Here is a 15,532-nt window from a genome sequence, read left to right as displayed (position 1 = left end):
ATTCCCTTCGTGACTCTCTTGTCAGGTTCACGCCCCCACTAATCCACCCTCCCCTCCTGGCATCTTCCCATGCCACCACAAGAATTGCAAAACTGGTGCCCATGCCCCAAAGAAGCTTTCCACATCCATCATAGATTTACCTGCACTTCCACATATGTCATTTACTGCATCCATTGCTCCCGATGCAGTCTCCTCTACATTGGGGAGACACGATGCCTACTTGCAGAATGCTTGAGAACATCTCTGGGACGCATGTATGAAGCAACCCCACCGCCCCGTGTCTGAACATTTTAACTCCCCCTCCCACTCTGTCAAGGTCATGCAGGTGCTGAGCCTCCTCCATCAATAAGTCCTAGCCACCCGTGTCTGGAGGAGGAACGCCTCATCGTCTGCTTTCGGATCCTCTGACAACACGGGATCAATGTGGACTTCAACAGTTTCCTCATTTCTCTTCCCTTCACCATATTCCAGAACCAAACCTTCAACTCGGCACTACCCTCATGATCTGTCCTATCTGTCCATCTTCCTTCCCATCTATCCACTCCACCCTCCTCTCCACCTATTACCATTCGCACTCTCGCACTCTCAGCTACCTTCCCCCCAGGCCCAACTCTCTCCCATTTATCTCACTATCCCTTCAGCTCATAAATCTCATTCCTGGTGAAGGGTCTAACCAATAAAGGAAGGCATACTAAACACGTTCTTCAGTATCCTATCTACCTGTGACTCTACTTTCAAGGAGTTATGAACCTACTCTCCATGATCTCTTTGTTCAGCAACAACCTCTCGGACCTTACCATTAAGTGTATAAGTCCTGCTAAGATTTGCTTTCCCAAAATGCAACACCTCGCATTTACCTAAATTAACCTCCATCTGCCACTCCTCTGTCCATTAGCCCATCTGATCCAAATCCCATTGTAATCTGAGGTAACCTTCTTCGCTGTCCACTACACCTCCAATTTTGGCGTCATCTGCAAATTTACTAACTATATCTCCTATGTTCACATCCAATTTATTTATAACTTAAAAATTATTAAAGTGTTAGATGGGGCGCATTCACAAAGGGTGTCTCCCTCAGCTGGAAGAGTTTAAACTAGGTGAAACGAAGGTCTCAGAATAAGGGCAAGTCACTTCCCACTGAGATCGAAAAGAATTTCTTCACTCAGAGGGTAGTGACTCTTTGGAATTCTTTACCCCAAATGGCTGAGAAATTTAGGTAATTAAGTACGCTCAGAATAGAAGTTCCTTCTCGAATTTTGGATGCAAATCATATCAAGCAATGTGGAGGTAACATAGGACAATTATGTTGAGGTAGATGATCAGCTATGATCCAGGGCACAGATATTCGCAGATAAAGGGGTGGCTGGAAAATTGGAAGCCTTCAGAAATGAGATAACAAGAGTCCAGAGAAAGTATATTCCTGTTAGGGTGAAAGGAAAGGCTTGTAGATATAGGGAATGCTGGATGACTAAAGAAATTGAGGGTTTGGTTAAGAAAAAGAAGGAAGCATATGTCGGTACAGAAAAGATAGATCAAGTGAATCCTTAGAAGAGTATAAAGGCAAATACTTTGGCAAATAGAGTTCAGGAGAATCCAATGGGGTTTTACAAATACATTAAGGACAAAAGTGTAATTCGGAAGAGTCCTTCAAAAATCAGCAAAACAGCCTTTGTGTGGAGCCGCAGGAGATACTTTATGAGTTTTTTTTAGTTTAGGTTAAATTACCTACAGTGTGGAAACAGGCCCAACCAGTCCACACTGACCCTCTGAAGAGTAACCCACCCAGACCCATTTCCCTCTGACTAATGCACCTAACACTGTGGGCAATTTAGCATGGTCAATTCACCTGACCTGCACATCTTTGGACTGTGGGAGGAAACCGGAGCAAAGCCATGCAGTCACAGGGAGAATGTGCAAATGCCACATAGACAGTTGCCCGAGGATGGAATCAAACCCGGTTCCCTCGTGCTGTGAGGCAGCAGTGCTAAGCACTGAGCCACCATGCCGCCCTATTGATTTTGCATCGGTATTTACTGTGGAAAAGGACATGGGAGATATAGAATGTAGGGAAATAGATGGTGACATCTTGAAAAATGTCCATATTACAGAGGAGGAAGTGCTGGATGTCTTGAAACATATAAAAGTGGATAAATCCCCAGGACCTGATCAGGTGTACCCTGTAACTCTGTGTAAAGTTAGAGAAGTGATTGCTGGGCCTCTTACTGAGATATTTGTATCATTGATAGTCACAGGTGAGGTGCTGGAAGACTGGAGGTTGGCTAACGTGGTGCCACTGTTTAAGAAGGGTGGTAAGGACAAAATGGGGGGCTATAGACCAGTGAGCCTGACGTCGGTGGTGGGTACATTGTTGGAGGGAATCCTGACGGACAGGATGTACATGTATTTGGGAAGGCAAGGACTGATTAGGGATAGTCAACATAGTTTTGTGCATAGGAAATCATGTCTCACAAACTTGATTGAGTTTTTGAAGAAGTAACAAAGTGGATTGATGAGGGCAGAGCGGTGAACGTGATCTATATGGACTTTAGTAAGGCATTCAACAAGGTTCCCCATGGGAGACTGGTCATGGAATACAGGGAGAACTAGCCATTTGATTACAGAACTGGTTCAAAGGTAGAAGACAGAGGGTGCTGGTGGAGGGTTGTTTTTCAGACTGGAGGCCTGTGACCAGTGGAGTGCCACAACGATCGGTGCTGGGTCCACTACTTTTCACCATTTATATAAATAATTTGGATGTGAGCAAAAGAGGTATAGTTAGTAAGCTTGCAGATGACATCAAAATTGGAGGTATAGTGGACAGCGAAGAAGGTTACCTCAGATTACAACAGGATTTTGATCAGATAGGCCAATGGGCTGAGAAGTGGCAGATGGAGTTTAATTTAGATAAATGTGAGGTGCTGCATTTTGGGAAAGCAAATCTTAGCAGGACTTATACACTTAATGGTAAGGTCCTAGGGAGTGTTGCTGAACAAAGAGACCTTGGAATGCAAGTTCATAGCTCCTTGATAATTGAGTTGCAGGTAGATAGGATAGTGAAAAAGGCACTTGGTATGCTTTCCTTTATTGGTCAGAGTATTGTGTACAGGAGTTGGAAGGTCATGTTTGCGGCTGTAAAGGACTTTGGTTAGGTCACTGTTGGAATACTGCATGCAATTCTAGTCTCCTTCCTATCGGAAAGATATTGTGAAACTTGAAAGGGCTCAGAAAAGATTTACAAGGATGTTGCCAGGGTTGGAGGATTTGAGCTATAGGGAGAGGTTGAATAGGGTAGGGCTGTTTTCCCTGGAGTATCAGAGGATGGGGGGTGACCTTATAGACGTTTATAAAATCATGAGGGGCATGGATAGGATAAATAGATAAAGTCTTCTCCCTGGGGTGAGGGAGTCCAGAACTAGAGGGCATAGGTTTAGGTTGAGAGGGTAAAGATTTGAAAGAGACCTAAGGGGCAACTTTTTCACTCAGAGGGTGGTATGTGTATGGAATGAGCTGCCAGAGGAAGTGGTGGAGGCTGCTACAATTACAACATTTAAAAGGCATCTGGATGGGTATATGAATAGGAAGGGTTTGGAGGGATATGGACCAGGTGCTGGCAGGTGGGACTAGATTGGGTTGGGATATCTGATCGGCATGGATGAGTTGGACCGAAGGGTCTGTTTCCATGCTGTACAATTCTATGACTCTGTGAGTCTAATAGTGGAGCAGGCTAGAAGGGTTAAATGGCTTCCAGTTGGTTGGTTAGACTTGCCAGCAAACTGCTTCCTCTTCCACAAAGCCCCATCCCAACTCTTCCCTTTCTGGATTGGGTTTCCAGCTGCAGAAGTAGAATTTCCACTCATAACGTCTTGGCCCTCTGCCACTTGGTCTCCTTACAGATTGTATCTCTCTCCATTCTTTTCAGTGGCTATACTTATGCCCCAGAACCCCAGATATAGACAGATTGCCAGACTCTTATCCAATTAAGTTCCTCCATCTACTATTCTTCTCGTCTCCCTGGAACTGTGAGTTTGTTCACACTGAAGCTAAACCCAATTGCTCACAATGCCGACATCCATTAGACCTTGGCTTGAGCTTGCAAGACAACATTTCCATCTCGAGTAACCCGTACCTACTCCTAAATAGCCACATCTGTTAAGGAAAACTCAGGCATGTCACTGTCACTTCTAATCTGAGATTATCCATTCCTTCCATCTTCCATAAAATGTTACTGTTTCCATGTGGAATTCTGTTTCTCCTTTGCTGAAATTCATCAAGGCTCTTTAGGCAGCATCTTCTAAATCTACAACTGCTACCATTTAGAAAGATAACGGCTGCAGATACATGGGATAACTACTACATGCAAGTTCCTCTCCAAGTTACTCACTATGCGGACTTGTAGATTTCTATTCCCTCAGTATCATTTGGTCAAAATCCTGGAACTCTTCCCAAAAAATATTGTGGGTCAACCTCCAGTAAATAGGCTGCAACTCATCAAGAAGGCAACTTATAACCACCTTCTCAAGGACAACTAGTGATCGGTAAATAGTGCTGGCCCAGCTAGCAATGCCCATATCTCATTTGTGAATAAAAAAATAAGTTCTATACAGATTAACTTGCTCATTGCCTGTTTCATGCTCACCCACAATAGTTTTTGAGATCCTCAAAATTCTCATTCTTTGTGTAAATTCCCTCCCTGGCTATGGTTGTTCCTATTACTGTAACTTGCTCTTCTCTGTCACCACAACCTTCTCCAGTTCTGCAACTGCGCCTCCCTACAAAACTCTCATTTCCCCCAGCACCAAGTTCTTTATTCCTCCTCCTTTCACCATTGCCTCACTATCATGTCTAATGTCCATCTTATTGGTTGCCTCCACATCATTTCCACGACCTTCCCTTTCACCACCTGTCGCTTCTTCATTAAGGTCATTCATAAAACGTGCCATTTTGACCCAGTCACTACTACTAATCTCTCTTTGTTTGACTTCCACAACCTTATATTTTCATTGTGTTTCTTTGAAACCTCATTTTTACATTCTTATAAATGAAAGTCTTGTTGTTGTAAAAGAAACCCTATTCATTAATTGGCATAAGACATTTTCAAAATACCCTCCTTATGCCAAATAAAGAAACAGAAAAATTCTTCCTTTAAGTATCGATATCAAAACTCAGATTTCAAACTTTAGCACTTTATGCAAACATATAAATGCCAGGTTTAGATTTTTAAAACAAGGTTCATATTTAATGTCAAGATTATTTGTGAGAGAACACACTTTAGAATGTGAAATTATTATTGTGGATGCAAGTTAAATGAACTGGTTAACTTACACAGATTCATTCTTTATTCCTTCCACCACTGCAGCAAGTGCTAATTTGGCTTCTGGTTGAATTTCTAATGAGATTTTATCTGAAGCGATTTCCGATTTTCCACCAAGACTGACATTCCTGAAAATTAAAAATATTGAAAACTGATTACAATGTACATGATAAACACATATTGTGTGTACAATAACCTTAGGGTCATAACATTAATACAGTGACATGATTTAATTAGAACAATGAGTTAAAAATTTTGCAAGTAAAAATTGTTGAGATTGTAAAAATATATAAGTCAAACATAACAATTTATTTGCTTCCTTAATGAGGACCATTCTGAAATTCTAAGAAAGAAATATATCATAATTTACTTTTGTACAATAAAAGGGCTGAATTTTACCACGGGTTTTGACATCCACAGGTTGAAAAGTGGGTAGCATGTTTGCACCACTTGCTGGCTGTGGTTTGATAGTTTAGTCATTTTACTGAAGGCAACCTCCTCATTGGTAAGCAACAATTAAAATTAAGGGGCTTCATGAGTCAACCTTTTGAGGATACAGTTGTATAATTTGCACCCATAGAGTCCTGGTTGGGCAATGGAACCTCTGGCTTTGCAGGCCTCCAGGGTGCCTCATGGAGGCTCCACCAAGAGAAGCCAACAGGTTGCAGCCACCCTTCTGCCTCTCGTACTAATGGTAGCAATGGTAGGAGAATGATGGGGAACTGATCCAACAAGGTAGTTTTACCAGCCCCTCTGCCTCTGTTCCTTCCACCAGAGAATTAGTAAAATTCAGCCATTTATCTACTATATAGGTGACCTGGAATGAAATATCAAATAGGTATAAAGTAATGAAAAATAATTAAAGTGGCATTCTCACTGTAAAAGGTAGTTAGCAGTGAGGTATTATTTTTGAGCTGATCATTTAACTAGACACCTAACCAAAGAAAGATGAACTGAGCTAAATATGACAAGTACAATTTACTGCTGCTAGAAAACAATGACACAGGCAAACTCATATGGTAAAATTGGCAAAGGACAACTAAGAAACAAAGAAGAATCTGCTGCTTGCCAATATAGCTGGGTTGGAAATAAATTATCAAACTATTAAATGAAAGTGAGAAGTTGGCCAAGGCAAAGCCATGGGAGGGAGACACCAACATAAAGACTACGACTATCAATCAGTCAGCAGCAGGAATGACACTGATACTGATAGTATTCCCTACCATCATTCCTGCAAATTAAAGTTTTGACTTATAATTTTGCACCAACCAAGACAGATGTAAACAGGGAGGCACACAGATGTGAACCTAATGAACAAACTGCAAGAAACCACTATTTACCATGGGGGTATATCCTTCTACAATACCATTCAGAACATGAATGCTTTATTAATACATTGGTGAGAAGATGCATTTGCTGGGCTGTCATAATTATGACCTATCAAAATACTACCAGATGAAAAATGCCCTGGAGATTGGAAATTACATTATCACCATACCAGTGATGCCCTAGAGATTGGAAATTACATTATCACTATACCAGTGAGTTGCAAAAGAAATTGTTCTTTGAATACCTAATAGAGTGAACCCAAGCAGGCAAGATACTAAAAGAAATTGATTTTAATTTTTATCTTTTCCAGTACAAGTGCAGGTGACACACATTTCAGTCATAGCTGCTAACCATTTTAAGTGTCAGCCAACCAGCCACATAACTGTGGAACATATGCATTCCAGCAAATTATAATTTATCTTTAAGATGTGGATGTGACTGACAAGACTGCCATTTATTACTGTTTTTTAGTTTCCTTTGATAAGTTTGTGGGCGACTTCCAAATTGAACTACTGCATACTATATAGGTCAGAAGTCACACAAAACCAGGTTATAGCTCAACAGTTTTATTTAAAATCACAAGCTTTTTGAGCACTGCTCCTTCATCAGGTGAAGTAGGCTTCATGCAAGTGGTGCCACTCTCATTAGACTCTATGGGACAAATATCTGCCTTAAACCTTTGTAAACCAGAGTTTACCTAGCAGTCTCCCCTGACCATTTGCTAAATATCAACAGAAGTGGGAAGCAACTCTTAACTAGTCATTTAAATGTCTTAGTTGCATTCTGGGTGTGAGGTCTGTCTGCCATCTTATTTTGACAAAATGACATGGTCAGAGAAAGATAACAGATACACCAACCTTCACAGTTTTATGGACTATCTTGCCTCCTATATAAGCTCTACAGGAGGCTTTAAAATCCAGCTCATCATCTGTGCACTTAAATTTACTAGTAATTAAAATTTCATAACCTTATACCTTTGAACAGACCAAGAAACCACAATGAAGATCTTTGAAACATTATCCTTCAATTCTTCTACCATCTTGCTCCGACTTGGAGGACTGATAGTCCAAAGAGAATTTGAATTTCCTTCAAGTTGTGCAATTAGAATGTCTTCTTTCATGTATGCATCCAGGAACTGCATAGCAGCCTAAGAAAAGATAGAATTAGCTATTAGTTAACTGTGAATTTCACTTCTACTTTCAGCGACCAGTTAACACAGATATTATACATGGTGATCAACTTTCAACTTCAGATGCAAGTCAGGACAAATATATGGAAAATTTCTGAAAAGCCCAGAAAGGTATATCATAACCTAATATGTCATCTTTGGAGGTAAGGAATTAAGACTTGGTAGTTCAAGGTGTGGGAAATGAGAGTCTGAAGTTTAGGTGTGAGCCTCGACACATGATAGTGCAATCAGCTTGTGAACTTCACTGAGTAGTATTGTGATGGATGTAAGGAAAGTTAGCTTCTGTAGAACTTCACCATACTATTTTGCCTAGGCGAAAGTGAGGACTGCAGATGCTGGAGATTAGAGTCGAGAATGTGGTGCTGGAAAAGCACAGCAGGTCAGGCAGCATCCGAGGAGCAGGAAAATTGACGTTCTGGACAAAAACCTAGAACCACAGCACCACAATCTCAATACTATTTTGTCGGTCAGCCTGACTATATGCCTAGAAAAAATTCAATTAACTTTCAAGTAGCAACTGACTTTTCTTATCAACTTACTGCCTGGTAGTCACATGGTGACCTTACAGAGCTGTTCTACAGTTGTTTCTCTGTTCACCATGACAAGTGCTTCTTAGGATCTGTCAAAATGTCAATTTGTTGTAAAAGCTGGTCTTGGAATGCTTTTGAAGAATCTTTTAGCAAACTAAAACCAATCAAAGTAATCAGATATAACTTTCCCTCAACAAATCCTACTGCCCACCCTTGTTTAATCGTGCTTTTATAAATGTTAGGGATAAAAGTTGATTAAAGTGACTTTTACTAATTAAAAATACAACTGCATAAACAGAGCCAATGTTTATTTTGACCTCGAAATGCAAAAATATTTAACTAAAGTAACTGCAAAACACTCAAACTGAGTGAGACATTTTCTTTAAATATGAAAAAATATACTTGAAAGTGCACATTAGCAGTAAAAGGTGAACTTTTTTTTTACGAACAGGAATAGATGACCTAATTTACCAAATTAGACAGTTTAAGTCAGCAGTCCCTGTCGGTGATATTCTATCTAAACTAATTTTGTTAATCAATAGAACATCAATCATGACTGCAGCAAATTTCAACTTTCCTGGGTTGGAGAAATAAAAACAAAACAAACTTCCATCTCAAATGCACTAGCATTCTACTCCTGAAAAAATTGGGCAGGTGTGGATGTTCTGTGACAATGTCCTCCACTCTATAAGAGCTACAATTCAGTTTTGAGACGCACATGTGAAGAATATGCTTTAGTTGACTTGAAGTTTGACTGAGGGGTATTGTGGGGCAATGGTAGTGCCCCAACACTTGAGCCAGGAGGCCTGGATTCAAGTTCCCCATGCTACAGTGCTATGTAATAAAATCTCTGAACAGGTTGATTCTCTGAGAGCATGAGTCAGCGACCTAGATCTTCTGATGAGGGCGCAGTTTAAAACTGAATGGTTTAAAAACAAATTTGGGATTTCAATTGTACTACTTCAACTCAATTTCAACTTATTATCATTATTCTAGATAACAATGTGGAGAAGCGAAGAGTACCTGCTTGCAGTCGGAGCATAAATATGTATGGAAATGTAAATGATGAGAGCATAAAGATGAGTAGCAAGGTTTTAGATAAAAACATTTTGATATATTACTTTTTAAAAAATTGACTGAAACCTAGTTTCCCAAATTACACTATCTGATTGCTCCAAGAAAAATAACTCATGTAATTACCTCAAAGACAATAGTGCAAACACCTTAGAGTCAGCCCAAGGAATTGAGGGGGTTGAGTGCTCAGTCACTAAGTGCTGGAAGCCGCATTGTTGTAAGGGAAGCCATTATCACTGTGGACCTTATGCTCTGAGTGTCCATTAGGGAAGGGGTTTGTGCTCCAGAAGCTGCTGGGATGTTGCATCTGGCAGAAGGCAACATGCCCTTAGAGACAGGGAGTGCCTTAATAGGTCATTTAAGCAGTTCAGTCAGCTTCCAGGAAGGCAACCAGTCTACCAACTTTCTTGCTGCTAGCAAAATGATTCAGTGGCAGGAAGGTGTTGTCTGCTTATCAGCACATTATCACACACTATGGAAATTTCCAGCCACAGTTACAAATACCTAATTATTTGGCTTTGTCTGATATCTGTAAGAGTGCTGCCAAAATATAAGATGAACAACTTATTTCAATATATCACCTTTTACACACAGTAGCATTATTCCACACAGAAAACTTTAATATGGTGCAACATATTAAGCACAAACAGAACATAATGATGATGATGCAGAAAGTACTTACAGGTTCATGTTTAAATTTCTTTAAAAGATTGTTGTATTGGTTTTGATCAAAATCTTGTAGCTGCTTCTGCTGGGCACTCATTGTAAAGATAGGCTTAAGGAAAGAAACAGATTTGAATATAGAACTTTGTATTAAAGAGATGCTCAGAGGAAAGAAGTACCATTGATGGTGATTATTGTATTTCAGAGAGAAAAAACTGCTTGGCAGTAATTCTTACATCATTCTACTTGGGTCCACAGGACAAAACCAAACTATTCAGACTAACTGTGCCATGCCAGACTTAATGTGCATAAGCCTTCTCTCATTTCTCTTGTTCTAGTCTCAAATATCAGACAATTCCCATTGGCTTTTTAACTCTCATATGATAAGGGATTGCATTATGTTTCCAGAAAACAATCTAGTTTCCCTTGGAACAAGCAGCTTCTCATAAAAGTATTTGCCTCCCCAGCTCTGTGAGCATTTGAGTTGCCTTGCTATTGTTCTATCTCAGTATATCAAGAATGATATGTTTATTTTACGACATCAGGTTATAGTCCAACAGGTTTATTTGGAAGTACGAGCTTTCGGAGCTCTGCTCCTTTGTCAAGTAGCTAGTGGAGTACGATCAGAGGACACAGAATTTATAACAAAATATCATAGTGTCACACACTGATGCAATTATCCTTTGCTATAAATTCTGCTACCTGACAAAGGAGCAGTGATCCGAAAGCTCATACTTCCAAATAAACCTGTTGGACTATAACCTGGTTTTATAATATGATTTTTAATTTTGTCCAGCCCAATCCAACACCAGCACCTGCATATCATGTTTATTTTAGGAAGAGATATAGTATACTTCTTTTAACTTTGCCTGTTGGAAATAAGGAGAAAACTACACGTTTAAATCTGTCTCATGACAAAGAGGTTTTAAATTGGACTTAACATCACTTTATATCAATATTAGTCAGGATGACTGAACATGAACAGTCTTTACCTGCATTGGCTATGATGCGATTCCTGCCCCATTAGTTTAAATGGCACAGCTATTGCATGATTTTCTTATAATGTGACATTGCACAAGGACTATTGCGTCATATCAGAACTAACAGTATTCCCCTCTGAAGTTATAAGAATGATGGTGTGTGAAACAATTTAATTGGGCAAGAGTCCAGAGATCAGATTCTTGCAGTGGGGAAAGGTTTCCCATTTAAGTTCTCACATGTTTGATGACGCATTTCGAACTCTGGTCACCAGGTGGAGGGCAGCTATTTACCATCCATTGGCAGTTAATTAATACTTAACTGTATATCACACTTTCAATCTTCCTCACTATAAATGAGAAATTCAATGGTGCAAAAACATAAGTCACAAAATAGAGCAGCTACCCAGCAATCTGCCTTATCAGCATCCATAACAACTCATGGAATAGCAGTGCCAGCTATCTAGCTTCCCTTTACATGAAACCACTTCTGCACAAAGTGCAGGTGCCCTTTGTGTTTCAGCTTGCATTTTAACATTGATGTAGAGCCAAATAGCCTCTCTGTCCCAGCCTGATTTTTTTGTACAGAATGAGAGGCAAATAGTTCATGGCAGGGAAGTATCAAAGAGGAAAGATATCAGTCTGAGATGGGATGGACATGTTGCTTTATGACATAGTGCTGAATAAAACTCAGAGCTGAAGAATGAGCCAAAAACACATTGTATGATGGCAAAGTTCAATTAACAATGTTTAAAATCACATAACACAAGGATATAGTCCAACAGGTTTATTTGGATGTGCAAGCTTTCAGAGCGCTGCACCTTTGTCAGGTAGCTGAGTGGGGCAGGATCACAGGATATAGAATTTAGAGTAAAAGATCTTTGATTCTAATTTAAAGCTTCTTTGTCATGAAACTGATGTAAACATCTTTGAACTTTTACTATAAATTCTGTGCCCTATGATCCTGACCCACTAGCTACCTGATGAAGGAGCAGTGCTCTGAAAACATGTACTTTCAAATAAGCCTGTTGTACAATAACCTGTTGTTGTGTGATTTTTAACTTTGTCCACCTCAGTTCAACACCAGGACCTCCTTATCAATGTTCAGTGAGATGAAGTTTTTTTCAATCAATCAAGGGCTGGTTCAACGTCAGTCCAGAGGTTTGGCCATAGTCAGTCAGTCCCTTCAATCTATGCTGGTGACTGGGCTACAGTCAGAGCTCAGGTTAAATACAAACGCTCTTGGGATTATGAGGGGACAGATGAAGTGTTGTTAGGAGATCAATCTGGAGTTTGGGGGGGTAGGGTGAATGCCCATTTAGTCAGAAGTGTTCTGCCAGGTCAGTCTGGAAGAAGGTATAAATCATTCAGGGGGCTTTACTATCTATTAGCCAGGAGCTTATCAGGGAGCTGTCCATAGTACCTCAGGGTACTATATAGTTTAGATCTAGAGATGAACTTCATTGTATCAGGTTGTTGAGGTTATGGGAGTAGTGATAGGGGTAATTAAAGATTGTAAGGTCAGACCTTACAGTTAATTGGAGGGTACTGGAATCTCCTGAAGGAGGAGAGTTGAAGCTATGCATACTCTGTACCAAATTACTGCGAAAAAGCAGCAGTGAGACTGTGCATATATTACAGGCCACTGAAATAAAACAAATAACTGTGAACGTTGTAGATCTGAAACAAACACGAAAAGTGTTGGATTAATTCAGCAAATCTGGCAGCATCTGTACAGAGGAAAACAGAGTTAAGGTTTCAAGTCAGTGGTCTTTCATCAAGTCCAATAAAAGGTCTGGTCCTGAACCGTTAACCCTATTTTTTTCTCCACAGATGCTACCAGACTGTAGTGATTGCATTGATGTCAGCTGGGTGCACTTCATAGAATATAATTTGCCTGATTGGGGCTGTTAATCCAGTCCAATCAGAGAGCCCTGGCTGACAGATATAAATAGGAATGTCACCTGCACACAAATAACATGGGTGCTGGGGAAAAATAAGCAAAAAAAATGTAAAAATACAGGAACGTCAACATCCTGAAAGCTGGCTCTGAGGAAGCAGGATCAGTGTCAAGGACTCTCCATGTGTAAATAAAGGGTCACTTGGTGATCGGACACCAACCTCTGTGGAGTTATTTCAGTGGCAATGAGAGAAAAAGACATTCCTGAAGAAACTCACTTGCAATAATCATCTTTGAGTTGGAGTAAGCCTTTCTGGCAGAATGCCATTATTTAGGAAGCTTGCCTCATTTGATCCTGCTGTCAAAGACTAGACACAATATGTAGAAAGAATGTATTGTTTTTTCTGGCAGATGAAAAGCAAAGTATCTATGGACCCACAGCTTTCTTAGTTATTAGCAGCCTTACTTAGTTAACAAATATTATGACCCCATACCGCCTCTAATTCTGAGACACCAATGGTTTTACTTGGTAATTCAAGGATCTATTTTGGTATTTTTGAAGAGGTTAAGACAACTGGCAGAGGCATATGACTTTGGTTTAACCTTAATGGGCTGAGAGACCATTTGATATGTGGGATTAATAATGTAACCATGAAAACGCACCTACTTGCTAAACACAAATGGATTTCAAACAGGCACTATAACTGGCTTTATAATTGGAAAAGTAGAACATATGAGTTGGAGGGTATTCCGATGGAAGTGGATACCCTCATCAGTCTGATTGAGCTTAGGGAACACCATTTGAGTGAAAGCAATTGCATAGCCTCACTCAGAACATATCCTGAAATAGGGACTCGAGGTTAGCCCACAGCAAAACCCAAAGGAAAGTCAAGCTTTGGTCAAACATTTAAAATTTTCTTCAGGATCCTGGCTGGCAAACCATAGTAGGTGCTGACACAAGACAGCAAAAGAGTCCCATTAGACCTAAATGGAATAAGAGAATTCATAGGTCAGTGAGAATTGTAGTCAGCTGGGAAGAGGACTGATCTTGTCTCCATCGGCCTATCCAGCAGTAGCTTCAGACTTTTCTGTCTGTCTGGGTTTTAAATATGGCGGCACAAGCTAAAAGGTGTCAGTAGTGCTGAGTACAGTACTTCTATTTCATGAAGCACACAATTTGCTGAGTCAAGTGCTTGCATAAATAATGAGGCGAGAAGTGCATCACTCCAAGCTATGGTGAAAGTGATGCCATAAAGCTCGTTCCCCACCATTCTTTAACATAAATTGTGAAAATGACAGCCTTGATATTTTTGATTACTTCAATGAGTATTAAAAAACTTACAGCAATTGTTTTACCTGATAACCTCCAATGGTTATTGAAACAGATACATCCAATGGTTTATTTGTCACACCAGCAACAGATTTGATCAAGGACATGAAGAGGAGTGGGAACCACACAATGCATATTAACAAGAAGACGATAAGGCCACCCATGCCATATTTTACAACCTTCTTTTTCTTCTGTCCACGTGGTTGAGGATATCGCTGTAATGAAACCCAACAAAGGCAGATCATTAAACAAGAGATTTTGTAACCCTTTCAAAATTAACCTGCACCTGCCATAAATTGGCCAAGCAAATCCAAGTCAGATGGCACCATCAATGCCAAACCTCAAATTGCCAATCATGCTGAGTTTTTAATACAGGTGGAAACTTCTAAAAACTCTTCACAACTCAGCATTAATTAGCTACCAGTCATATTCAGAGGACCCTGGATGGTTGGAATAGGAGACAAACAGTAAAAATAAAAGTATTCAAGTTGATTGTGCCCTTGTGAGTGTAGGTCGAGCTTTGTTGTTGGAACTTTCTGTTGCATCTAGCTGCACAATACTTGATTTATGTGTAAGCTAACAGTGGAAATCCAAGATAGGAAAAGTTCCATGCCTCAACACTATTGTACTTTACCTGAGAAGCATTTATAAAGCATTAAAATAAATGATTCAAAATAGTCTGTAAGATTTTAAATTATTGAATTACAATGTTATTTATCTTTTATTACTGAGCTACCACCAACCCCTGCTCAATGACTTCACAAATCCTGAGGTATAGACAGCACAATGCTAAGATATGCATTGTGTCAATGACTGTTCTGCTAATGTGAAATGCAAAACAAATGTGGGGGTCTAGATTAGAGTGGTGCTGGAAAAGCACAGCAGATCAGGCAGCATCCAAGGAGCAGGAAAATCTATTCCTGATGAAGGGCTTTTGCTGAAACATCGATTTTCCTGCTCCTCGGATGCTGCCTGACCTGCTGTGCTTTTCCAGCACCACTCTAATCTAGACTTTGGTTTCCAACATCTGCAGTCCTTGTGTTTACCTACAAAAAAAAAGCAACCATTCAAATACATAAAACAATGCCATATTCTGAGCAATATAATAAAGAGCTAAAGAATTTAATAAATTATCTCAAAAATTATTAAATGATTAACTGTTTCAAAGCATAAGTGTCACTTTTATTTTCATTTGTTCATGGGGAGAGGGCATCACTGGCTAGGCTAGC

General features: G+C 39.9%; 2 protein-coding genes across 7 annotated transcripts in view; one reads left to right on the top strand and one right to left on the bottom strand.

The window, feature by feature from the left end:
• Nucleotides 1-15,532, bottom strand: part of piezo2b (piezo-type mechanosensitive ion channel component 2b) — a 762,691-nt gene that overhangs the window by 11,778 nt on the left and 735,381 nt on the right. For all 4 annotated transcript variants that reach the window (XM_072569838.1, XM_072569835.1, XM_072569837.1 and 1 more), the window contains 4 exons: nt 14,330-14,518; nt 10,116-10,208; nt 7,615-7,787; nt 5,323-5,439 (listed from right to left, as the gene is read on the bottom strand). In XM_072569838.1, the coding sequence (XP_072425939.1) occupies nt 5,323-5,439; nt 7,615-7,787; nt 10,116-10,208; nt 14,330-14,518 (572 nt within the window). The remainder of the gene's footprint in view (nt 1-5,322; nt 5,440-7,614; nt 7,788-10,115; nt 10,209-14,329; nt 14,519-15,532) is intronic.
• Nucleotides 1-15,532, top strand: part of LOC140476915 (probable aminopeptidase NPEPL1) — a 76,506-nt gene that overhangs the window by 60,118 nt on the left and 856 nt on the right. The window contains exon 12 of one of the 3 annotated variants that reach the window (XM_072569841.1): nt 7,844-7,940. The exons of 1 other annotated variant lie outside the window; for it this stretch is intronic. In XM_072569841.1, coding sequence (XP_072425942.1) covers nt 7,844-7,927 — 84 coding nt within the window. In that variant the 3' untranslated portion in view covers nt 7,928-7,940. Of the gene's footprint in view, nt 1-7,843; nt 7,973-15,532 lie in introns of all 3 variants that reach the window. One more of the 3 variants, XM_072569840.1, reaches the window with a different exon arrangement.

The sequence above is a fragment of the Chiloscyllium punctatum genome, chromosome 5 (assembly GCF_047496795.1).
Source record: "Chiloscyllium punctatum isolate Juve2018m chromosome 5, sChiPun1.3, whole genome shotgun sequence".
Classification (NCBI taxonomy): domain Eukaryota; kingdom Metazoa; phylum Chordata; class Chondrichthyes; order Orectolobiformes; family Hemiscylliidae; genus Chiloscyllium; species Chiloscyllium punctatum.
This window is presented reverse-complemented; position numbering and strand designations above follow the sequence as displayed.